The sequence below is a fragment of the Leptonotus elevatus genome, chromosome 11 (genome assembly GCF_054856555.1).
Source record: "Leptonotus elevatus isolate MCC_2025b chromosome 11, RoL_Lele_1.0, whole genome shotgun sequence".
NCBI lineage: Eukaryota > Metazoa > Chordata > Actinopteri > Syngnathiformes > Syngnathidae > Leptonotus > Leptonotus elevatus.
Window position 1 is genome coordinate 22,297,440 of NC_141249.1, and position 27,508 is coordinate 22,324,947.

General features: G+C 40.1%; 1 protein-coding gene across 1 annotated transcript in view; it reads left to right on the top strand.

The window, feature by feature from the left end:
- Nucleotides 1-6,032: 6,032 nt before the first annotated feature.
- notch2 (notch receptor 2) overlaps nucleotides 6,033-27,508 on the top strand; it is a 45,665-nt gene continuing 24,189 nt past the window's right edge. Inside the window, exons 1-2 of the mRNA XM_086088955.1 lie at nucleotides 6,033-6,418; nucleotides 15,975-16,056. Of these exons, the coding sequence (XP_085945081.1) occupies nucleotides 6,346-6,418; nucleotides 15,975-16,056 (155 nt within the window). The 5' untranslated portion in view covers nucleotides 6,033-6,345. The remainder of the gene's footprint in view (nucleotides 6,419-15,974; nucleotides 16,057-27,508) is intronic.

Genomic DNA, 27,508 nt, shown 5'->3' on the forward strand with positions numbered 1-27,508 from the left:
TCATGATAACCTGCTCTGCACACACAAACACCTCACAGTGAGTATGACACAAGAGCTCTCATAGATAGCTGACAAAATTGTCACCAGATGATGCGATTTGGCCGAGCTGCTGTTTGCATTGTCCATTCTTCACTCCTGTCTGCCGTCCTGCCGCGTCCATGTGGTAAACATCAGCCGCCTGACCACAGCCTTGTCAATTGACATCAGATGAGGAGCTATTTTATGCGAGTTAACATTTATTTTTCTGCGATTTATTATTTTGGCGGTAGAATGTCTTTTTTGTTTTTTTGTATTGTATGGTAATAATTGTTTTGTATTTCTTTTCTTTTTTTTTACATACAAAGACATATTCCCAGCCTTTCTTGCATACAACTGAGCCGCACTCACACACACACACTACTGAAATCTTATATGAGAAAATATCAGTATAATAGGTGAGACTATTTCAGTATTGTGCGTGAAGGAGAGTTTCAGTAGTGTGAGTGAATGCTTTAGTATCGTTTCATATAATATAGTAGCCTACTAATGAAACACTCACAAGCACTAATAAAACACTCTTCTTACTGAACTCTCTCATACAATACACTGAAACGCTCAAACAGGTGAACCAACACTCTCAAACACAACAGTGAAATACATATTCTAGTATATTATATGAGAGCATTTCAGTATAAAAGGTGAGCGCTTTAGTAGTGTTCTCACACCGTGTTTCTGTCGCGTTTCCTATAACTCTCACCCACTATGGAAACACTACTGAAATGCTCTCACACTCATTACTGAAACACACCTTTTAGCACATGTATTACGTGAGAGGATTCTCGTATAGTGGTTCAGAACGTTTCAGTATTGCGTGTGCGAAAGTTACACCATTTTAGTAGTCTTTCAAATCACATACTGTACTACATTAACACTCACTCACATTCATGTAACAATCTCAAAGGACTGCTGAAATGCTCTCACAGCTGAAATGCTCTCACACCCACCGCCGAATAACAGCGCGTGCGAAAGGGCGCTCGCCGTGGTATGACGGAATAGTGCGTGTAAGTGTTTTTACCTGTTTATGTTTTGCCATTAACAACTTGAAACGGGGGCGGCGGGGGGGGGGGGGCAAACTCGGCTCGCCTTGCCCACCCCGAGACCTCCGCTCACTCCAAATATGTACGTCCGTGTGTGCACATTCGTTCCGGTGGATTGCTCCCTGACAGAGGTCACGCTGGTAACTTTTTTTTGGATAAATCAGTCCTGTCGACTCCCACCAGCAAAAACACAGCAAGAAGGCCAAAAATAAAAAGACAAATTTAAGATCCTTCTTTGTTCAAATATCCATTGCTACTTGCTAGCTTTGCAGTGTTTGTTATCAATAAGCTAAAGTTGCTCTGTTTGTTTCTATTGTGAAAACTAGCGAGGGTTGTTGTTTTTTTTTCTTTCTTCAAATCTGTTTTCAAGCACCAGCCTCTGGCTGTCTTATGCAAAATATTAAAAGGCATGTCACAATGTGCAAAAGTGCAAAAATGTTGTGAATGGCAGCGTGGGTGGCGGATTGTGAACTTTGCTGCCTGACGGTGTATTTTCCCATAGTGTGTTGTGGTATAAATAGCTGGCGAGTGCGAGATGACAGGAAAGGTCCCATCCTTGCACCATGTTTGAATAAGTTGAACGCACATCGTAGCATACGTATTTTAAATAACATTTTGATTGTATTCCAACTCCGAATTGTACCACTTTTTGGGCAGTTTAATTTCACAATTACTTATTTAAGTCAAAACTGCTCTCCTGTTATCAATGACGTCTGCTCACATAGAGAAGTATGTTTTTAGGTCACTTTTCAGGAGGTGATAACCAGTCCTAAATATACCCCCCGTCGGTAGTTTCCTGTCACCCCGGCTCTGCTTACAGGGTATGGGTGACATTAGTCAGTGGAAAATCTCGCACCTTCTGCTCCTGATTCACGAGCACGCTTGTCCATTTTTCTGTGAGTAGGAGTGTGGATAGCCTACTTAAAAAAAAGTTTTAAAAAGTACTGAGTTGTTTTTGTTATATTCGTCTGCCGTTCCAAAATTCACCAAGGAAAAAACACGTATGGAGTAAAAGTAAAACGTCAGAAAAATAAATATAAATATTCAGGTTGGATACAGATACCTCAAAATTTTACTTAAGTTCAGTCACAAAGCAGACTATGGGTTGAATCGATTAGTCGACTAGTAAACTTGACTACTCTGAATCGTTTTAAGACAGAAGTCAGCAAATTGTTCATTGTTAGTTTTTGGCGTTACTACTCGCTGGTCTGTTGCTGTTACAGCACTTTAACGCAAGATGTCCACCCAACACGCACCACCGCTTTCATACATCTGCACGGATCAGGACATACAAAAACAACATGCTGGCGATTGAGAATTTAGCCGTTAGCCTTGCTAGCTTCGGTTCAGATCGCTGCTTGTTTTAAAAGATTCGTACCGGCAATAGCTCGGGACTGGCGTCGAGGAACGAGGTCAGTGGCACGAAGTGAAGCTCCACCTTTGTTCCCAAAACCTGGTCCATGGAACGATAAAGGGGTGCAGTACTGTCCTGAAAAATATCAACAAAGTCATTGATTAATCGACTTTGACTTTAACTTTCATCACATCAGCGTAATTCTCTCATCTTTACATGACACCGATCCATACTGCAAAAAAAAGGTGGAGGACCGATATACTGTGCTGAAAATATCAACGACGTCATCGATGAATCGACTTTGACTCAACTTTCATCACATCAGCATTAAAAAAAAACAGACAAAAAAAAAAAAACTCTAGTCATTCAACTACTAGAAAAGACGTCCCAAGGCCTGAGTCATACTATATCTGTTTATGATGAGTTGAATGCTAACTATAGAAGGGCAACGCGTATACAGCACACGCAGTTCGTCTTGACTGACAGGTGCTGATTTGGTTTCCCATGACTATGGAAGATGGCGTGTTTATGGTTCAGTGCTCGTACATACGCATACACGTACACACACGCACACTCTGGTGTAATCAGTCACTCCTATCTGCCCCCCCCCTCCCACACACACACCAGCCCCCACTAACCTCGTCCTCCTCCTGTCTTGTAGCATAAATCTGCTGCCTGACAGCTGGAGTCGCCCTGACCGATACGCTCCGAATTAGCGTGAAGAGCTTCAGCTTTGACGAGAGCGGCTTCAAAATGCTGAAAAAAGGTGTGAAAACACACACAAAAACAGTCAGGATGCATCTCATGGTCAAATAGAATCTGTTCGTGGATGCTGATTGACCTCCAATTTTGAAAAAGGAAACCTTACTACAGAATTATTATTATTTTTTAACAATATTATAAGAACAAAGTTGAATTTTTAACAATCTTACAAGAATGAGTTTAAGGAGAATCAAAGTGGTACATTTCAAGAATAATAGTTGTAATCTTACAAAATGGCATTATATTTTTCGATATTGCGTTTTTTTTATTATTATTTTTATTTAGAAAAAGTTGTAATTTACAAAAAGTAAAGTTGTAATTTTTAACAAAACAGGCCCAATCTTAATACTATTTGTAGAATGAAAGTTTGACCTTTTCAAGAATAAAGTCATAATCTCACAAGAATGACATATTTTGAGATTATAAAAAAAAGCTTTATTACGACAATAGCACATTATTTCAAAAAATAATCCTAATCATTCGTGAATAATGTTAAGAATAAATATTCTTCAATTGCATTAATAAAATTGTAATCTTAGATGAGCAAATAGTAATATACAATATTTCGAGGAAAGTGTTTTTTTCCTGACAAAATAGCCCAAACGACAATAACTTTAGCAATAAAATGTGTACAATTGAAAAAATTATTAATATTTTTTTGGATCAAATTGAATTGTTTTAAGGATAAAAAATTGAAATATTACAATGTATTATGAGATGCATTATTACAGGAAAGAATAATTTTCATAGACAGGCGCATGTTTGCTCAGAATAACATTTTTTATTTTTTGTGCCAAAGCAAGTCTAGTCGACCGTTTTTGGAAAAAGACCGTGCTGCACCTCACCAATTGTTCTGGTGGACTCAGGGCATTTTCATTTACAGGCCCTTGGCGCACTTGACAATTTGGCGACTAGTAACTAGTTGTCCACTGTGCCAGAAATAGTAATATTGTAATATATATTCAATTATTTTGCATTGCCAAACACTGCTAACATATAGAAATACTTTGCCCAACACTGTTCATGAAACATCATAGCAAAATTGATACTTAGCTGCTTTCCACAGAAATACCCTTCAACTGGTTTTGAAGTATCAGGGTTAGATGTGTTTTCCTTTGGAAGTCTTTAATCAGCGTCCATGGCGGGCGGGAACTAATCCTAGTTTTACTACTCACGAGGCCGACCCACGCCCTTTCTCAGACCATCTTTCCCAAGGCCACATCTGGAGTGACATCATTATGAAAGCAGTACTGCAGACAGGTCGTCATCTCCAGCCATCACATGGCCGCTGCATTTGGTACCTGGGTCTTCAGAGGGGACGAATCTGACTTAACCCACTTTTTAATATCACAACTATCACGTCACAATTACAGACCTTTATCACCTTGACCCCCCACACATAACGTTTGTAATGAATTCTAATTCTTCCAAAGGGAAGCGTGTGAAAGACTAAGCAGCGGTGGTCAGAGAGTGGATCCCTGTGGGACGCCATGGCAAAATTCTACACATGTAAGTTATTTATTACTTGTAGACACAAACTGTAAGCGTGTTGACACGTTTCATAGTTACGTACTATGTCTTGTGAAAATTGATACAATACTCAAATCAATTGCATTTTGGGAGCTCAATTGGTTCCTTTTTGGTCCTATAAGGCCTCTGAGCAGGGTTGAATGGAGGACAGAGCAGCAGGAGTCCCGCCAAGTGTTTCTCTCACGGGGTGTAAAGACAAACAATCGGCGGCATGACACTGGTGGAGAAGTGGGCCGTGGGGGGGGGGGGGGGGGGAAGACTTGTTTGTCCATGTGATGAGACACAGATTTTACACCTGGATTATTTTCTACACAGGATAATAAATTGAGGATTAGTGGCCGTTTAAATAGATAGCGTGAATGCATATGCGAGCCACTGAAAACTGCAGTCGGCTGATTTAAGTATTATCATTCTGAAATTCAGAAATTAATAGAGAAAAGACATAACTTTCAGATGAATAAACCTACCGGTCTAGGTCAAGGTTTAGTTCCAATTTTGACATAAAGGGGGCGGTCAATTTTTTTGCAATAAGCCCTTTCCCTACGCAGCCTCACTGAAAGGGAGGTTCAGAGATTGATTAACCTTAACCCTAGGGTACATAAATATAAATAAACAGCCATTCCACACCGTTTGGATGCATTCACGCCTATGAACAATTTGGAGTTTTCAATGAAACCACCATGACGCCAAAATGCACCATTAGGTACATTTTGAGTCCCCAAGTTGCAGTTATATTATGTTTTAGAAGTCGACCTGTGATTTCACCCCCAATGGACCCCCACCCACCCTTCAAAAAAGTCCCACTAATAACCTTTTTTACACTTATCCACGGTCCACCCCCTTCTTATTTATTTCTTTATTTATTTTTTTACCTCGGCTCCACCTATACCTGAAACCTGCACACCAACCTGCTAAAAAAAACTGTAAAATAATTTGGAAACGTTTGTATTTCTTTTCATGTAAAAACAAAAAAACAACAAAAAACGTCGTGTAGTTTTTGTGTGATTCAATGAACGGGTTAATCTGAAGTCATCCGCCAAGTACAAAAATGAGAAAACGAAAATTCCTCCGCTGCGGCGACACATCGAGAGGGAAAAGTTTTCTCCAAAAATATTTTTCATAGCACCCTCGACCCAACAGGCGACTGTATTTGATGGAGTTAATTATTTGTATAAATTTTAAGGTAATATGAATAGAAAACGATCTTTTGCGGTTTAAAAAAAAACATCATTTGGGGTGAAAAATAGATCCACTTTGACTTGAAGGGCGGAAGGTTACCGACTTTGGCGTCTTCACTCGTTGACGGGCAATAGAGAGGTAGAGAGGTGCGACGCGGCGCTTGAGTAATTCAAGTCAAAACAGCGACTTTTAAAAACTACCCACGCCTAAATACGCGTGCTAGCCACTTGTCAAGAAACTACCAAGATGCTTTGATTGACCTTCGTCGAGTTGTTTTTTCTTCTTCTTCTAATTGCGCACGAGTCAATTCACAGCCTAGCCGGACTTTTTTTTTCTTCTTCTTTTTTTTTTTTGGGTTGAGAAGTCACCGTCCGGGGAGGCAGGCAAGCAGGCAGCTCAACTTTTGGGCTCGCGCGACCTTATGTGGATTTTACAACAAAAAACATGGAGAGGATACCCGGTTTCTCCTCGGGAACGTCGCTAGTCTTCGTCCTGGCTTTCGTTCACCTCTCCTTTGGTAAGTGTCTGTTTCGTACGACGGAGTTAAAGTTGAAAGTTGTCCACTTTATACCTCCACCTTTGCGCTTTTTCTCTCGCGGTAGCAAGCATCGCTGCGCGTTCACTTGCACTCCGTACTTTTCTTCTTCCCTCCAAACCAACCGTGCCATTCAGTCACGTTTTCACGATTTTTAAATATTAAACAAATAAATTAGTGATAGATGAACGGACCGCATGATTTTTTTTGTTAACTAGCTAAACATTTAACTGTACTTAGGATGTTATGATAGAATTTTAAAGTTGAGAACATACCTTTTTATAAGGTCATTAAATGCCACACGTCATTTTCTCAATTTTAGTTTTCTCATGATTAAGCTAAACCGCTTTAACCGAGATTTGTCTAATCCAGCTATGGTTGTGCTTCTAAAACTATTTACACCAAGTGTCTTCGAGAAGAAAAAAAAAAAACTTGGCTCCGCAGGTACCACACTAATGACCTGACCGTTTCTAAAACTTATATTTAATATAATTGTAACTGTGACAATATTAGTATGAAAAAAACTGTGCTCAACCATTTAATAAAAATGTATTGCACATAAAAGTTGAATAAAAATGTTACCCAAATGTTTGAAACCAGGCATAAAGCAACTGAACTGAACTGTATTGGATGGATAGATAAATAAATGAACAAATAAAAAAATACAAAGTTGATGCCACTGTAATATTATGTATAATTTGAACTTTTCTTTAGTCTAATACTGTAGTCGAATAATTTACAACTCTTTTTTTTTTTGACCTACTGTGTTAAGGTAAAACAAACATTTGCACATGTTTGCTCATGATTTGTGTGCAAGAAGTCACAAGCGACACTAATTTCTTGTTTGATTGCCCTCCAAGTGCAAATAGGGACGTGAATGTGATCATTAATGCATTGCTTATTATGAATTCAGTCTTTTTGTTGTTGAAGTTGAATGCTGTTTAGCTGAATGAAGCTTCAAGTGATTGAGGCAAAAAATGGTCTGCACTACTTATTTGTGACCAACAGAGGCGCTGTTGATTCACTCGCAACTTATTTGCCCGCCGAGAACAACACGAATATAATTTGCAATGACTATTTCTATAGCGCAGTACATCTGTCTCCAACCTTTTTTTTTGCACTATGGACCGAAAGAAGACATTCAGACAAAAAGGCGTAGAAATATAAGAACACGGATTAAAAATACAATTTATGATTACACTAATAGTAACAAAGTGCAGCATGGTAAATACAGATCAATGACGATTGTGTACAACTCAAAAGCAAGAATGTTCATTTTATTGCATTTATATATATATGACATTTGTACTAGTTCGCTTGGAGCGGAGTCAGTGAACTTTGGGTGGCAGGTAGGAGCCTGCTATATTAATAGTTGAAAACTAAATATAGTATACAAAACACAATCTATGATTCCAAAACACTTAAATATTAATTCAAACTCATAAAACATTTGACTGATTATTCGATTTTGGAAGAGTGCGAGCAATTACTAGTTTACCATTACTGGAGTCATTTCCACTTTTCCATAATGTTTTCACTATATACATACCCAATTTTTTTTGTTTTAAGTGCATACTGTTTATCCAAACGACTTCTCATCTTCAGTTGGGCACTTACTGTCACTTACGTTGAACAGCTAACTGATTAGCCGGTAGTGATCCAAACCTTTCGTTGCATCATCCTGAGAATTCACCACCCTCCTTTTTTGCCCGTCACATCGACTGGACATTCGACATCTTCCATCATGCCGGAGCTGATTCATGTTCGTTAAGTACTAATGAACAACTAGTCAATCAAGTCGTGCGCTCCATTTTTTATCTCAGTAGTTTCTAGACGCACATTAATCAGCCATCAGTTTGGCACAATCGACACAATTCTGAACAAAGAATTATTATGCCAATCCCATGTTTGCAAGATTTTAAGAATGTAGAGTCAATGGTGGGTAAGAGTGTTTCACATAGCAGGCTTTGTTCGCCAAGGCATAGCTTTGCAGATCAATGCCACTACAGTACACTGATTCAACTCCTATACTTCAATAAAAATCTGAAATTTACTAGGGATTCGATTCATAATGTGACTCCAGTAAAGTACAGCTACCTAAAAAAAATAAAAAAAATAAAATAAAAATAAAAATCACAAACTTTCCACCACTTTCAACAATTGACCAGCCGACCAGTACAAGATGTCGTCATCTCGTAAATACGAACGGAAATTAATGGATGTTCGTTGTAAATCAACTAGTGTCTTCCTAACTTGTTTATGTTAGACTATTTTCACGCCTCATTAGTGGTAATAATACAGCGACACGCCACGGCAAAAGCACCTTAATGAGTGCCCAAGTGACTTTATTTTAGCTTCAATTGGATACATGCATGGCTACTGTGAATGCTCAATGACTGGAAATCACACAAAAGGAGAAAAGACAATGTGAAAGTGCTGCAGGCAGTGCAAGGAGGAGCAGTGGAATGTTGTTGGTGTTTGACATTCCACCACCTCCCCAGCCCCCCTTTCTCCCTCTTTCGCATACACACATGCATACACGACAGCTATGAATTAACTATAATATAGAATGTTGTGCTTCCTATTCACCACATCTTTGCTGTCCTTGTGACAACATTTGAAATATCCTGCTTTCAATTCTGTACAATCAGGCATTATCGAACGCTATGGTTTCCAAACTGGGGGTCCGGGTCCCCTTAATAGAGGTGCCAAAGATCACAGGGGAGGGGGGGGGGGGGGACCAAAGGCTTTGTTGGTTCCTAGGCTGTTAAAGTTTTATGAGTGCACATTAAATCAGCTCATCATAAAACACTTACTGGACAGTTTACTATGATAGATTCGAGAGTTGCTTTATTATTTGAAGGCATTTGCTATCACAAATGTGAAATGTCTGCATGCTGCTTTCCCAAATGTCTTATGTCAACAAGTGCCCCACGGCTTGGCGTGGTATGTTTTTTTTTTTTTTTTCCCTTTTGCTGCGACAAACGCAACAATAAAAGCCTGCCAGGTGTTTGCTTTCTATGTGCGTTGTGTGGGAAGTAGCAGGTTGGCATTAGCGTTATCGCTACATGCAATTTTTTCACGGTGACGAGATGTGAATCTCCCGTGTATCGTCGGGGATACCTTCGATCTAGAAGAGACCGTTTCATAAACTTTGGGAAATATTTTGACCTTTTCCAGACACTTTCAACACATTCTAACTTATTAAAACACACTTTAAGTATTCCTTATCGGCGGGTCCTACTTTTTTCTCTTGCACAGTTCTCCAAATAAGTGGCCAAGTGTGCTTGCTTCAAGCTGTTTGTCACTCCCACTTAAAATGCAATATAAAGCGGACATGCTGCATGACAAAAGAGAGGTAAACATTCCATTTTGAAGCGACAAAATGTTCAACCAAACCGTCATCATTTTTTTGTTTAATTATAATTAACGAAAGTCCACGAGCTGATTGCTAATGTCTGATGCAAAAACGCCATAGACAGGCTAAGAGAAATTACCATAGATGTTACAATTTTAAAACACACGGAGCTGCATACAGAAATCAATACAAAGCAGTATGTACAAATATGGTCAATAAAAAAAAATAAAAAGTTCCCCCCACAAATCAATACTATTGGTCAGTAGTTTGGCAAGATTTTTACAAATTGCGAACCAATCTAAAATGTTAGAAATCATATTACTACCTCCTATTCTTGACTGCAGGAGCCTTGCAGCATTCTGTTGCTCAAGATTGAAAATGTGTATGTTTTTGAGAGCAAATTATTTAATTGACAAAAAAAAATATGGCATACCATGTTGATACACTGAAAGCTCTTAACTCTTAACACTTTACCAACTCATAAAAACAACTGCTTGGAAATCTGCACGGCTTTTTTTCTTTTTTATGATGCCAAAACAGAAGGGTACTGATGCGAAACTATAAAACGCAGAACATCAGCACTTTTTAGTGTTAATGTAGAGTCTCACGGTCTCACCTCTGTTTCTTAGAAAAAAAACGTACTGTAGGGTGTATAATAACACAGTTTGGCAAATGCGGGTACTTGAAATGGAGCATTCTCATCGCTTTTTCTTTTGGTAAATGGCAGCGGAAGCTTGTCGTGACCTATTTTTGATGCCCTCGCTCCTCTGCATAGCCTCGGGGCAGTTTATGAGCGAGATGTTCAGCAACAATACATAACATGACACAAGAAATGAAAACCCAACAACACATTGTTTTGTCTGTTTTGTCACCTGATTGTGTGTCATTTTGCTGACTTGGGGGTGCTCTCGTTTGTTTTCCCTCGTCGGAATCAATTAATAGGCTTGTAAACTTTGCTTGGTCAGTTCATGTAAAATCAACCAAGAATTTTCCCTTCACAGATTTTATTACATTTTTAGATATACAGTATCTTGTTAACTTTAGATATAGGCTATAGAACTTTAACAATACCACTATATTTCTAAACTACACTTAAAAAGATGATTTCCGTATCATTTGTTAAAATCTTGCTCTTTGTTAAAATCGGAACATTTGAAATGGAATAACCTAGATTTCTACAGGATATGATACTTTCTACTTTTTAAAAAGTCCAAATGACCCGAAATGTGTCAAAACAGTCCACCTAAGGTTGTTACTGTTTCATATTGGCAAGTAGTGTAAACAGAAAGAATGTTTTGTAGTAAAACAGTGCTCGTGAAGTGAACACATGAGGGAAAACGTGCTACTTTCAGTAATGACCAGCAACAGTCGACAATGTTGCAGTGCAGCAGCAAACAGAAGAGAGCAATTTAAGCTAATTATCCTACTTGACGCGGTGATGCTAAAGCTAACCAAATTTGTGTCTGGTCAGACAATAATAAAGTAAACACTGCTGTAAACATTGCACTTAAACGTAGCAAAAAAAATAAAAATAATAATAATAAAAATGACCCTGTGTATTGTCAAATATTGTACTTAAAAGTTAAATACAACGGAACTGTAATTAAAAAATGTAATGTATTTGATAAAAAAAATAAATAAAATAGAAGCCGCTGTAACATAAACAGTTGAACCAAATTGAGTTGCAAATGGCACTTATGCGAAAGCATTCTAGAAAGTGCCTTCGAGAAACGGACAAACAAAAGGCTGATTCCGCCGCGCGCGTGTGTCTTGTGTGAAATGCGGTTTATTTGTGCAGTTGCCTCAGCCTTGCCCTCTGAAGACAAAGCAATTTGTTGAGCGACTCACAACACTGCATTATTTACTGACCTCCGCTTCCGCCCACTGCTGCCCTTTGGCTTTTGTTGTTGATGTGGCATGAAGTCGTCTGACGTCTCGGTGCACTTGCCATTACTTCTCCACAGTCTTTTTTTCATTCCTACTTTTGTTCAAGCAGATCATTTGGAGCATAGTGTATGATTTTGGGCAGGGGTTCCTCAAACTTTTGGGGGCAGGGGAGACATTTTTTTTTTTCAAGGCTCTACTCATAATCCTAATTAAGACATGTTAATTTGTGGCTTTCAGTATTCCCACATATGTTATTGTGATTTTTATTCTCCACACTTTTTTTGCCATGCAATAACTCCCACATAATTATTCAATTTACACCGTTCAAATTCAATCTTGCCTCAAAAATTCACGTCATCTTGGGTATATTCACACAATTTATGGTTAAATGTCAACTTTCCGAAAAGGAAAAATGAACAAATAAAACAAAACTTTTCCCCATTCATTTTTTTCCAAGTACCACTTTCCACGCCCACGTCCATACATACAACTGATCATCATTACCAGCTCTCTGGTACTGCTCAGTGGCGAGGTTGGTAAGGTGCATTGTCCAGTAACCAGGAGGCCTCTGGTTCGAATCTCACCGCTGACTATACATTGCAAATATACCGTATCCATGGTCATTATGTTAAGTTTTTAAATTTTCTCCAGAAATTGCACTTAGTATAGTAATTTAAAGTTGCCTCTTTTTGAGAAAGATGTCAGAACGTTATAAGGAATGTATATTTTTGGAGGAAAAACTTAGGGTAGTAAGGTTATGATGAGAATAAAGTGTTTTTTCAAGAAAAAAAGTTAAAGATAAAGATAGTATTTTGTCAGTATATAATGTATGCTCTACCACCAGCACGCTCTGTTTTAAGCAGTTTTATTACCCTCTTCGTTCCCAAAGTCTGCACTTATTTTTCTATTCAACTTTCTCCCCCAAATGACTGGAACACTCAGCTCAAGTTTATGAGACCAAAGTTGAAATTAAAGTTTGGTGAAGGAAGGAACTCATATTTTAACATGTGAATTTGAAAAGTACAGCTTCATTATTGTTATATTCCACATTTTATTGTCATTTTAAAAGATGTTTATTCTCTGGAGTGGACTAACCCAGACATTCCTGCATGAGTTGGCCATTTATGTAATTGTGCCATTTATTTTGCTTTGTCACACCGGTGCTTGCTTGACCAGTTTGGGCTTAGCGCCTTTAATCCTCACGCATGAAATAGGTGCCAGTCGAAACGTGGAAAGGTGTGTGAGCGCCGCAGAGAAGCGCAACGACAGGAAGGTGGTGTCTGTGGTTGTGAAGGTTGAGGGAATTACATAAAGCGGTGTGTCTGCCCTGTTCAACGGGTTAGAAAATTAAGAGGGAATTACAGCAGGCTGCATTCCTCAGCCAAATAGGCCCGTAAGCCTGGAGACAGCCAACCAGGGTGCGCTGAGTAAGTAAGCGAGCACAAGTCGCCCCAAAAACATAATTGCGCTAGCAGATTTTGTGACATGTTTAGAAATTGCTTCACACACAGTCACTGTTGGAATGCAGTAATTGAAGAAAGGTTACACATAGTCTGGTTCTTTTTATCCTCTTCCCTAAAAACAGCTTCTTACCAGACAAAAACTTTGGACCTGAGTGAGCCGAAGGAAAGTCCCTACAATAGTTTGGTCTGTTTTCACAGTTTGGTCTGTCGGATTTTTCTTTTGTTTTTGACCTTTTTTTTCTGTCACAAAAACACACACACGCGCGCGCGCACACACGCACTGGCTAATTTGCAAATGCAAGTGGACCGTCAGCCACCTAATTAGGTCACCCCATCACTTTCACTAGAATCTTGATATTCTGTGCCACTGTAACTACAATGACTTACAGGTTTAATCTTGTTCCACGACCATGCTTGTAACTCAAATGTCAGGCTGCTGTATGACTAAGAAATATTCTCACATCGTGCCACAATTTGGTTTCCAGCCGCTGCTTTCTGAACGTGATGTCAGAGGTCCAAATATTTCAAGTGTGCTTTTTGTGTGGGCTTAAAGCTTCCCTCGGGGCAACAGTGTTTAGTTTGAGCCTCATCTCCCTCCTTCCATGCTGAGCTAAGGGTATTTTATTGCACGTTTCCACGGCAACAGCTTGGAGCGCTGGATCTGAGGGGCTTGTACAGCAATTCCAGGAAATGACTTTACTTCCTCACTTAGCGTGAACAACTTCCTGTCCTCGGCTGCGTGGATGTGTGCCAGGGCTCGGGGACGGCGGTTTGTGTTTAGTCTTTGCGTGTTGTTTTCGTAATTACTTCCCCCTCAATGTCTCGCAGGTCAATCACTCTTGTTTTCTAATCCGCTCTCTCCCTCCCCTCCTTGAACCTCCCTCTTGGATCTCTGTGGGGATCCGCAAAGCATCGGCGAGTGCGAAGAGTGTGAGGTCAGCCTCAGAACATCTGATAGGCTCATGTGCCCTATATTTTGTTGCTGATTTGCACGCGAAATCGTTACTAGGACCCAACCAATAAATATGGCATTTAGCATTTACTTTTGGCATTTGCCGAACTTTCTTAAACTTGAACGTGAATTTGACAGTAGGACTGTAAATCCATTTTTGCCACATCCATGTACAGCACAGCTAATCTAGCTTGCATGCAGAATTTTTAAAATCATGTATTGATTAGTCTTGGTAAAAATCATTTGGCTTGAGTGCAACAGGCCTTTCTGTATTACACATGTAATGGTATTTGCTACCTAATGTTAGCTGACATGCATGTCAAATGTTCCACCAAGTATGGACCAACCCCAAGTTGTTCTGTCCACATAAAACATGTCTGAAATAGTTTAGCGTTCCTCGTGGACTGTACTGATATAGCTGTGTGTGTGTGTGTGTGTGTGCATGTTAGCGTGTGTGCACGCTAAGATTATGAATTTCATGTTTGTTTATGTGCAGGCATCCCCATGTCTAATGGACTATGCTGTCAGACTAAGGTCTTGAAGGCATTAGTCACCATTTGAGAATGAACTGTGCGCACGTTCTGACATCCACCAATGCAAATCCTATCACGTCCGCTGCGAGTCACAGACACTCTTGAACTTAAGTGACCCAGTGATTAATTGCAGGCAAAGGAAGTAACACTGCTCGGCGTCCTTCCTGTATCACTGTCACTCTTCTTGGTGGGGTTTCCTTGAAATCGGCTGACCCTGCCTCAGCTCTCTCGAAATGCTAAATCGCTTACACTTTGATAACTAAGACTGAAACTAGATGGATGGTTGCAAAACTCCAGGAATTTTCAAACTTGGAAACTTTGCATGGCAATTAATTGGAATGAACCAAGAATGTACCAATGGTTGGCTCTTAAAATGGACTTTGATATAGTTGGGGAAAAAATATATTTGTACAATCTTGACTAAAACAGCCAGATTTCATGCACGTACAGTGGACTATGAAGAGTCTTGAATTTGTGTTTGTTTTCTGAAAACATTCAAAAATGACTAAGGCGATGATTCTAAGGCTAACGAAATATGATTCATCACACTTGCGCTCAATCTGACTCGCCTTGCGGTGTCTTTCTTCATTTGGCAACCATGTTGCATTGATTAATAAAGGCTGGAACACTGAATGTCTTTTTTGGTTTGCATGTGCCACTTGGGTGTCTGCAAAGACCACTTGAGCTGTGGCCCGGTGCCCATACAATGGCCGGTGTGTGTGGCTATGAGTCTTTCATTGGCAGGGAGATAGTCGGGCTTTTGTTTTCTTTCCTCAAGGCTCATTTCTGTCTGCCAGCCCATCCGGCAGCCCTGTGACCATTCGCTAATCTGGGGCCAACCTTACCACGTTAAATGGGAGGAGGCTAATCACACTGCTTTATCTCGCGCCAGGAGAAGGAAGAGCAATGTGTTGATCGAAGCCATGTCCTGTTGCCCCTATTTTAAAATCTGAAAATGCAAATAAAGTCGACATTTCTGAAAAAGTTTTGATTTCCATTGTTCTCACAGAGAAGATAAAAATTATATACTATATATATAATATATTGAGAGCGGTAATAGAACGTAACATCTATGCTAATTTTTGTTATTCGTTTCATGTCATTTTGCATGTGGTCGTAAAGCTATCAAACGTTCAAATAAATGGAATTACAGTATGCGTTTATGCATCACGCTTACAGTTCACTTCAATTGGTCGTGACAAACGGCTTGAAGCAAGCACGTTGCCAAACAAGGATCCCCACTCCTAGAGAGACTCGAGGACATTTTTCATCATTCTCTGAACAATTCATCAGTCTGACAAAATTCAGGATTTCTCTCTAACTTGTCTGTTTTTGTCTCTTGCAGCTCTGCAGTGCGTGGATGACAAAGCGCCGTGTGTTAACAACGCTACCTGTCAGACCTTTAGCAATGGCACCGGATACTGCAGGTAAGACCGGGCTCGCTGTGACTACAAAGGTGAGCTCTATTGGTGTTGGATGTTAAAGCCAGTAGAGCAATAAGGCTTTAAAATCAATCCTCAACACACCATGAGGTTTCGCTCAGAGTGGAGAATAATGGGCTGCTTTGTGTGAGAAAGTGTACCGCTACTGGGAACAATACCAATACACACATTTCCCCCTCCAACATTTTATTTAGTACCTTGAATGCTATTCTAATTTGTGATACTACAGATTTAATAGATTTTGGCATTGCCAGTATTTTATTTCCCACTATTTTTCCCCCCCCAGGAAATTTCAAGTCAATGAAATGAACAAATGTAATCAGTCAAGTTTATTTAGAACTTTAGTAACAACATTAGAACCACGTTGTAGTTTGCCTTTTACTACCAAAGGTAGTAAGTGGTTCAATGTACAGTATGCATGTATTTGGGATGATTGCGGATGGGAGAATTTCAGGCAGAAGGTTCTAGCAGATGTCCTCACAGATTGTAGCCCAACTTCACACACTTGATGCCGCGTTGTCCTTCTGTCGACAGCAAACAAGTAGCATATTCGTATGTTTCCACCATCTACAGTTCACATTTCTGTGCTTGACTTCGTGGTCCTGTTGAGTTATATGAGCTCTACTTTCTGACACCTTTCGAATTAAAACCGAGCAAATGTAATTACTGTGCCGGCCTGTGAACATATTTTATCAGGTGTAGTGTGAATCACCATGAGTTTTGGTTCCCACATCTTTAGAAATGCTAGTCTTTAAAAAGGGGAGACGGAGCAAGCCACATATCTTATTCATTGTTTGACATTCTTTCTGTCTTCATGAAGGTCAGATAGTGAGCCTCATTCTTCTGTGTGTGTGTGTATCTGGTGGCTTGTGAGATCCGCGTCCTCGGGCCGAGGTGATCAGCAAAGTCCCTCATCGACTTCATGTCTTGTCTTTATAATCTCAAAGACGAACGAGCTCATCTGTGATCCAGTCACCTTGATCACCATTTTGATCGTCAACTCACTGCCAATAAATCTTGCGACAAACGTGACAGAATGGCACATTCCTGTGTGGTGGTCATGGTGGATAATAAACAACATTGATTTGCTCAGACCCCTTCCAGGCCCCTCTCTCACGCTCTCTCAGTCCCAAGCAGATGCAGTACATCACTAGTGGCTTGACTGTTTTGCACAGCGTGTCTATCTTGCACGTTGAAGTCAAAGTAACAGCAAAATATCAGGTGACATGTTAAAGGTCATCCTGAATGTCAAGTGATTTATTGAGGATTAACTGGAATCAGAAGATTTTCAACTGATGCCAGAAAAGGAGCTGAAATTGCCTCGTTTCCACTTACTCTTGTGAACATTGACTCCTTGTTTTATTCGATGATGATCAAAATGATAAAAAAAAAAAAGGAGCCACACAGAGAGGACTCTTTCAGTTTGGAAGAGTCAGCTGACAAAGTGACTGCCTACTGTTTTACTGATTAACTCATTAGTCAAGTTTTTTTTTCTTCTATCTGCACATAGACATCGACTAAGTATACACACCCTTACGCACACTTGCCCGTTTTCTGTCCCGTCGTCCCTGTGCTGCAGCTCAACGGGCTCATTGTTAACCAAATCAAATGTTCCATTTCCTCGTCTCTTCAGTGAATTAAGGCAGTCGCTTGTAAGTAAACAGTCGCTCCAGCCTTTTGGCCCAGGCAAGCGGGATTATGTCACATGGATCACGTTTGGGGTCAGACTGGACGAACTGCAATCTATTAAGGCAGGGACAATTTTAGGTGTATAGTGAACCTCCACTATATCGATGTTTTTCTTTCACGCAGATTTTTAATCAAGTGTTATTAATGGGTTTTATACAGTGTAAAAATCTGAATGTCTTCGGTGTAGTACTGGATTGTGCTTAGTTTTGCCATTTTAATAGCTGTTTTTCCCAGAGTAGAGGAAATATTTGCAAGGGTTGGCAAACGGCCAGTGGATCATTAAGCAAACTCCACAAACGATGAGGAATTAAGGACCTTTTATTGATCCAAATGTTAATACAGAGGACAACCGTGTCGATTTCAAGTTCTTAGTCACAAAGTGTAATTTGGACATAAAATAAAAAATTAAAAAATCTAAAAAAGAAAGACAGGACATGACAAGTTACGCATGCAAATGACTATCGTTAAATATTCTGTATGTGTTGCTGCTGCATTTGTGTTAAATAGAATAGAATGCCATTTATTGTTGTTATAATCAGTGTAACGACTCTATGCTCATTTTCATCAGCCTGTCTATGGGGTTTGCATTAAACTATCAAGAGTTTTGTACAAAATTTCACGGTTTTGGTTGAACGTTTTGTCTGAAGCCGAGTAACGTAACGTCCACTGTGGGAAGTTGGTTAACACCCACGCACTGGTCCATCAGGGCAATTCCAGTCTGTATGATTCTTTTAAATACAACACTGGTAGCAAAACAGGAGTTCCGAACATACAGAGAGATTTCTCAATCGATCCTTACATGTGATGACTTTTAAATTAACCTTCAGAGGCATCTACAGTATGTAACCTGGGGGGAAAAAAACCAGACCTATGCTACTCCTATGCATGCATCTGTTTTTTATCATGTAAATCCTGAACTTAAACTACTCGCCATGCTTATAGAGCTCACAGAATCGCATTTTGGACAGCAATAATGTTATCATAAAGAGCAAAAGTGAATAGGAAAACTTGCTGGCCTGCCTTTTAGGGCAGGGTTTTGAGAAGCTGCCCAACCAGTGTCACTGCAAGCCATCAGTCTGGGTGTGAAGCAAAAAAGGTATGTGTCGTGTACAGGATCCGTGCAAGACCCAAAATCGCTTGGTATGCTGCTCCTTACTGAAATGACACATACATTTTTCACAACTTGGTATGTGCTCCCATAGGTTGATCTCACAGTATGTTCCCTTAAACATTTTAAGCTTTTTTTTTCCCCCCAAGTTGGTCAACTCACTTTTGAGTCGATATCAAGTTCTTAGTCACAAAATGTACAGAGGGAGCGCGACACCATTGTTTGTTGGAATGTTTGCTTAATTGTTGGAAATATTCTTAGCATTAGCATTCATTTTTCTTCAGCAACTGAACTTGACACCTTCAGGACTAAAGTGGAATAACAATGACTTAACCATACTGTGGGTGCACTCAAAACTTTTGCGCTTAGGTTCTCATGTAGGATATGTAGTGTACAAAAAACCCTTCTAAAATCATACAATGTTTGCCCACCCGAACAAGTAGAAAATTGTAAAAAAAAAAAATCAGGCAGGGGCAAGGAGATGGAACAGTTCAGAGAGGTTAAGGCAGGGTGAGAGAGTTTAAAAAAATATTAATAAAAAGAACGGGTTACGGGTTCCAGTTGAGATGCTTTTTAAACCAACGGAGATGTTTGCAGGAGGGACTGTCTGACTCCAAAAGTACAGCGCCATGCTGCAAGGAAGACAAGGCAGATTGTGGTACTCTGGTGGCAATGTCATCTAAATCACTTAACGTGCTATGGAAAATTAGCCGTTGACTTACCAAGCCTCAGTTATGTCCAAAATAAGATTCCCTCATATCGTGAGCTGATGACTGAAACAGATGAACTTTACCTTCTACACAGTGCACCCCCCCCCCCCCCCCCTTCCAAGGTTGCTCTCTCACAGTCAGGTTCCAGCAAAAAAAAAAGAGAGGGAGAAAGGGGGGGGAGAGACACTGTGTTGTGTAGGCCTGTTTGATCTGACAGGCAGAATGTGCCCGTGGGCCAGACAGAGGAAGAGAAAGGGCCAAAAGAAAAGAGGATGTCTCTTTTCAGGTAATCTGAGAAGAACTACCCCAGAGCACAAATTCCTACTGATGAGAGAGAGCAACAAGTGAAGGGAATGGAGGTGCGGGGGGGAGGTAGAGTTCAGGCAAGCACTGTGCGGAGGGACTATAATTTGCCTCTTGCTACGCCGCTTTCATCAGACTGTCACTCATTCACCAATGGCCGAGTCCCTTCATTGGAGGTTGAGATGCCCCAGGACACAACTAAACTAGCCTCATTATCCTTGCACTTATATATTTTCTTGTAGCCTTTGGCTTTGTCGTCATTTTGAGACTCACTCGTTTGGCATTATCATAGCAATGCATGGCGCACTCATCCAACACATACGCTATGCTATGCTAATTTTGGTCATAATTGGATCTTGAACCGGCCTTCATCAGATAATATTGAAGACAATTAAATACAATAACAAATGGTCACTTTTGGACAGAATTTTGCTACTTTTCGGGAAATCAAAAAATCCGCCATTTTGCTAGAGTTACCAAACACTGCTATCTACTAATACTGCCCATCAGGGTTGGTGCTCATACCAACGCACCGACAAAAGAACAGACTTTAATACCTGACTTTAATACCTGACAAACGCTCACTTTTTTACATCTTTTTCCTTTCAACTATATTTGAAATGTCTAGAAGCTATGAGTAATGAAATGAAAAAATGATGAGCTGACGAGACGGTGTAATAGGCCAAAATTAATCTGTACACAAACTTAGCTTCATGTCCGACGGGCATCCTTCTTCAACGAAGCATAACAGCTGTTGATTTTTGAGAAATGAGGCTGGCTTCTATTTTCACACATATTTTTCCTGTCTTTTTTCTATTTAACCTATTTCAGCTGAACGTGACGAGATGCCAAAAACACATCATTAACAATTAGTCCACCTCGAGGTTTTAACATTGATGCAGAGTAGCAAAGTCGATTCGTCAATTAGTGGACTAATTAGTTAATTCGCTACTCATTACACAGTATTGTTAAGACTAATTCTGTATTGGCAGATAACATAAAATCAACAAACTGCAGTGTCTGAGATTTTAACTCTCTGGGAGACCTCTGGCTCTCCCCCAACCTACCAGGTGCGGTTAAAAGTGGAACCACAATGATAAGCGCTTCTTTGGGTCGGATGTGGATCTATGTCTGGTAAATCGGGGCTTCCTTGTAACCATGGGCAAATTCACACACTAGTGTTGCCATTTTGGTTAAAAACTGTACCTTCATAGTTATCGGCTGCCTGTTGCATCTTTCCAAAACCAAAATAAAAATATCTTTATTTAATTTTCTAAAAATAGGCTATGCTTGGTTTTTGTGTGTGTCTGGTCTATGGGATTTTAAACACTCGCTCACTAAACAAACAAACACACAAGTTCTAAAATGCTAATGAGTCCGTTCATAACAGGCTGCTATGAGACTAGTAAGAAGACTTACAAAACAGTGGGGAATGTAGCAACCAGCCCCCACTGACCGTTTCTTCCTGTCACTCAGCGATGATGACAAGGGTGGGCCAAAAGTAACTGTGTCGCATTTAAGTTTTGTTTCTTGTAATACAGTAGAAATAGTCATCCAGTCGTCCAAAGCTTTGTACACAGTTTCACCTTTTAAGCAGCAAGGGCTCATTTCAAACTGGCATCTGTTGAAATGGCACCCCAACAGAGAACATTTTGACACTACAAAAGAGTGACGTAAATCAAGAAGCACAAAGGTCATGCTTTTTAAAGTTAGCACAAAAGCAGACACAGCTAATGTGAATAACGCTGGTTTTCGTAAATGTTTTTTTTTTTTTTACTGAAAATTTTAAGTAAGATAATGACTGTTCGTAAAGTTTGAAGGTCTATAGTTAGGCCTCATTATAACCACAAGGACAAGATAATGACTAAACACCATGTTGAGGTCTTATGCCGTCTACCACAGTTTCTTAGATGATTCTTTTTGAACCATGTCACTAAAAAAAAAGTCATTTTACCACATAAGCACTTTGGGCTCCACCCTATTTTGACTTCTTAGTCTCGCCACTCAGGGGCTTTTTTATTTATTTTTTTAAGTAAGACTGCTCAACTTCCTGCCTTCTCTGACTACTTTTTTTTTCCAGTCTAATTCTGGTTAGTTTTGATTTTATGTGACGCTGTCTTGGTTTTTTTGTTACTTCATTCTTGGTATTTATTTTGCATGCTTATGCATATCATTTCCAGCTCCTTAGTAAGGTCTTATCTTGCTTAAAGTCCCAATAAAGTTACAATAATTATGCCTTGTAAATTTGTGTTAACAACCCTGACAAATTTGAATGATAAAGAAAATTCTGCAGTTATATGAAACGAGACTTCAAAATCGTTCTCAAATGATGTGGCCGCTGGTTGTGTGAAGGCACGTCCCGCTGAAAATTAGATCCTCTTTTGTCTAACATCATTGTTATGCTTACACATCATTACGTGTTTGAGTCAGTCAGAGTAAAAGAGTCAGGACTCTTCGTACACATCTGAGCATTGGTGAAGCATGCATGTTGTAGAAAAAGCTTTAATATTACCTTTTTAAACGGCACAATGCAATACAAGGCCTCTAGTGACTGGATTCGGTCCCACTGGTCGCTTGCTTTTGGGGTTCCTCTCAGCCGGCAGATGGGCGGCGAACTCGGCTGCGGCATCACGTCCTTGCTTGGAAACTTGGATAACAACAACAACAAGCCTGTTATATAAATTTTAAAGAAAAAACGATTTTCCGGATATGGGCATAGCTAGCTAGCTAGCTAACTGCATGCTGCAAAGGTAGAGGTTTGTTCTATTTTGCCCCCCAGCACCAAAGCAACCACTTTGTCCATGTGGAGGCATTCGATAAAGCCAGTAATGTATTATGCACTTGACTTTTGACGTCCAAACATGTACACACAGGGCCACGGTACATTGAACAGACTTTAGTCAAGTCAACGCATTCAATTTCATGGTATGAAATGTGAGCCGATCTCTACACACACTTGCACTCACACACTGCTTCTCTGTGATTGCCGCAGGGGGGGGGAAAGCATGATGGAGTTATTAGGCTTCTTTGAGACTAGATTAGGGGTTGGAAAGGTCTGCAGTTGAGACTTGAACTCTGGGGTACTAGTGTGGAGGGGGGGCGAATTGGCAGAAATTAAAGTGGAAGGGGGGACACAAGGGGAAAATGCAAGGAGCCTGGTATATGGATTAGAAAAGAAACTAGTGTGAGGGACGTTATTTGTGAGATCCAACCCAACCCTTGAAGCCCCACGGCTAGCCGGTACAAGCTGAGGTCAGCATGAGGTAGAGGAGGGAGAAGGGAGGAGTGTGTGCGAGTGTGTGCAAGATGGGGGCGCTAATGTGAACCAGCTGTAGAAACCTGACACCTTGAGTGGGCCAGAACTGCGAGGTGGAGGAGAGGTAAAAGAAGGACTGCAGAAAGCTGGAGGAGGAGGTTTGAGAAAAGATGAAGGGGGGTGGGGGGGAAGCCGTCATGGAGCAGGACAAAGAGTCCCATAGACGAGACACTCGCACGAACCCAGTCCACTGCAGTTTCGTTGCGTTTATGTGTTGACAATCTTGCCTGTGCTGTTGAGTTATGTATGACAATGTTGAGTAATGCGCCATATGTCGAATCCATTGACAGAATACTTCCTCCCCGGTGAGACACCACTCCCTGACAATAATATGAATCATGCACAGCCTTGTCTGTTTGCCACGGGCTGAAACGATACTTCCCGAGGCTAATAAAGAAAGCGCTCTTTCTGCCACTGGAACCAGAAGGACAGGGTGTTATCAATTTCTGACACTTTGGCGTTTGGGTTCCGTCAACACGGGTTGGACGGCAGCGATAGAATAAAATCGTGGAAGAAAAGCTAACTTCCCAGCAGCAACGCTTTGAAATGTTTACTTTCAAAGTCAAGTTTGAGGTTTTTGCTGTAGTTGGCGTGGCCACTGCTACCTTGAATGATAATTAAAAGACACTGGGCATTCTGTGGCAAGGATACCAGAAAGAAGCATCATTTTCTGTTGTTTAATTTTTTTTGGAATGGGCTTAGATACAGCATTGTGCAAGGATACTTAACTAACTCATTCATTCACTCGCAGCCATTTTCATAAAAGCAATCCCCTTCGCTCCCAGCTATTTTACTGGATTTTAACTGATTTTGCAAGGCCCACAGAATTTTCTCTTCTATTGCTATAAAAACATGGAACCTACCAAAATTTTGCAAAACATTTCAATCTGTTTCCGTTTTACAGCAATTAGCATTAGAATATAGCTAACTTTTATCATTATTTACAAATTATTCACAAATCTGAGGTGAAAATAGATTTTTGCAACATGGCCCTGGTTGATCTCTTATACTCTGCTTCCACCGGCTGGCTGTTTTTGCAATAACTAACATTGCTTTAAGCTTTCTCTACAGTTCAGAGGCTGCATCAAAGCCTTCTACATGCTGTAGCATTACAAATAAACGTATAAATACGTCTTTGAGTGCATGGTAATATTTAAAATAGAACATATTTATACGTTTTTGGGAGGTAATTAGTTAAAACTGAAGTATAGTTTTGAAGATGTCTGCAATCTATTCACATGAAAAGGCAGAATAACCCTGATGTTTATTTGAATGGCGCTGCAGTACTACTCTGACCCTTTTAAAGTGACACAATTGTTACTTGTCAATAAAGTGATGTTGTTGTTATTTTAGCCTTTTTTACCATAATTGCTTACTTGGAACTTACTGAGTACATCTCTTATTTCCAATAGACTTAGAAGTCAACAATTGGAAATGTAAACCTAGCATTGGCGACACCCATGGCTTTCGTGTGAGAATCCACTAAATGTGATGTTTGTCACAGGGCAGAGGGCCCTGTCATTACTCTGCGACAATGGATGGTAGGATTATACTGATTGAACAAAAATGAGCATTCTTTATTCTTAGAACGACGGCTTGTGACGATGTCCTGACCGGGCTGTGTTTTTGTTTAGATTCAGGAGGGACCTTGTGTGTGTTTGAGTGAGTGGGTTGCTCTGTTGGAGATAAAAACAAGAGAGTGGCCAACATGTTAGGTGTACATATCTAATCAAACGGGGTTGAGGACAACATGCATAAAATCTCTAGAGATCCCAAAGTGTGTGATCACTCTTAAATAAGATTAAGTGCGCAATCAACAGCATGTCTGCACCCACAAGAAAGGATTGTTTTGCCCCCGCTAGTGGTCAAGAATGCGCTTTCGAGCGCTTGATGGCACTAACGGTAAGAAACAAAGATGTCATAAGCACAACTCATTCCAACACACAGACTGGGTAACCGGCTAGCCAGTTGACAGCCAGCCAACGCTACACCACCGTTTTGAAAGTGAGAGCTACTTCTTGGGGAATGATCAATGCGAAGGGCTACACAGTTTCATACACACTTCTAAAATTGCAAATTTGCTTTGAATTGTTAATGTTAATAATAATATGTGAAGACACTGATCATGCTAGCTCATTTGTTTTCAAAAACATAAAAACATTATATTTTAAATATTGTCATGGTCCCAAAAACATATTTTGCCATATTGCAACGAGCTCTTTTCCCCAGTGTTTGAACAGGTTTGTGAATAATGATGAAACTTAGCTATATTCTAATGCTAATTGCCGCAAAACGAAAACGGTTAGAAATCTACTTTTATTTCCTGATGAAAGAAGAGACTCTAATCCTTATATTGGTAGGTTCCATGTTTTTATAGCAATAGACCACAATATTCTGTGGGCCTTGGAAAATCAGTCAAAATCCAGTAAACCAGCCGGGAGCAAAGGGGGTTGCTTCAGTGAAAATGACTGTGAGTGAATGAAATCTCTGCGAATATTAATATTTTCAAACGATGACAATTTTTTTATCATATTTCTCAATTAATAGACCTAATAACTGGTAGAATACTCGATTCTAAAAAATATTCAATACCTGTAGCCCTCATCGTGCCTCAGTTATTACACGCTACAGGCCAGCTTTCGTGAAAGCCACTATGGTGTACCTTCTAATATGGGCTCTCCAATTATGTTACCTGAGCCTGTCCTGGGAGGCAGGTTTGTAGAGGCCTATTGTAGGAGGCAGCAGTTTGCTCAATCACCCACAGTCCCAGGACAGCGCGTCTGCGGCGCGCCTGCACACACTACAACAATGAGGGCGCACTAAGGAAATTGTATGAACGGATGTAAATTCACTTGTGACAAAATGACACACTTGGCAAGGTCCTGTCACCCAGGGAGAAGTAGCGAGCGGAATAGAAAGTTTCAAAGGGGGAACATTGACTCTGATGTGATCCTCTGTGGACATTTTGTGTTGTGTAATGTTGGATTTTCCTTTCTCGTCTGCGAAAAAAAAAAGAAGTCAAATAGAGCAAAATCATACATAGTGGCGTTCCTCCCCCCCCCTGTTATACAGTATGCTCAATGTTGCAGTGCCCGCAGTGAAATATTTTAAACCGAAAAAGCTACACTGGTTATAGTGGCGTGGGCTCCCATTATGTGATGTGGTAAACATTTGAGCACAGACGGCTACTTGGCATATTGCGTTTAAAACACAGGCTTCTTCAGCTGGAATGGTTTGGATGGGAGAAACGGGAGGGTGGCCTTTTGGGAGTGGCTTAAGCAGGAGTGGCTGTCTGTGGTTTTACGCAGCTTCAATCCAGATGAGCGACTTAGCAAACATTTAGGCGTTATTTTGCTTGTCTGAAAAAGAAACCTTTTTGCCACTGATCATTTCTAGCAAGCCTCTGACAATAACTTCCAGCTGACGCTACCTCACATGCTTCCGCTTTTGAACTTCTTCTTCATCATGAATGACCTTATTTTAACCTTAAGCTCAACTTCCCCTTTGTCTCGTTTATCCTATCACCACAGTAATTTGTCTTTAAAGTCAGTCCATTTTGTACCTTGGGGGGGGGGGGGGGGCGTGGGGGGGGGTTACCAGTAAAGCATTGCGGTTTATCTTTTCAGACCCACAGAAAAGAAAGAAAGAGTTGACAATTTTTTTTCTCATGATGTTCTTAGCTTTTTCCATTCTTTAGTAATAAGCAGTGGAAAATGGGTTGGTTTTACCAAAAACAATAGTTTCTGGCCAAAAAGTAAAGAATGTTTTTAGTTTTTTTTTAAAGACATGTTAAGCAGAACTTTAGGGTTTGACGCTAATATTTTTTGCCTTTGTGACACCACGAACTATAAGAAAAGAAAAATAAGTCTAATGCTGCATTCGAGGATGGTCGGAAGTCGGACTTTTCCGAGTTCAAACCAGGAAGTGTCTACGGGAACGCCCCCTTGAACTTGGAAATTTCACTTGCGAATTCGGACAAACTACAATGTGGCGTCACTCTACAATGGCAACCCCTTCGGAAACGCACATCGTGAATGATAAAACACAATTTACTTGAGTATAAAACTAGACAGATCTTCATACATAAATGTTCGACATAACTTCACCTAACACAACGTACGTGATCCCTGCATGAAATTATATGGTGAACTACTGAACTGTATGAAATTCTTATTAAATGAGATAAAAACAATAAATGAAGCAAAATTGCAAGAAGGCAAGTTTGCTGGAGGTCAAAATGAGTTTTGAGGACCAAACTAAAAAAACAATTGATCATTAGCCGCCATTTTGGTTGTTTACTTACGCCTTGAA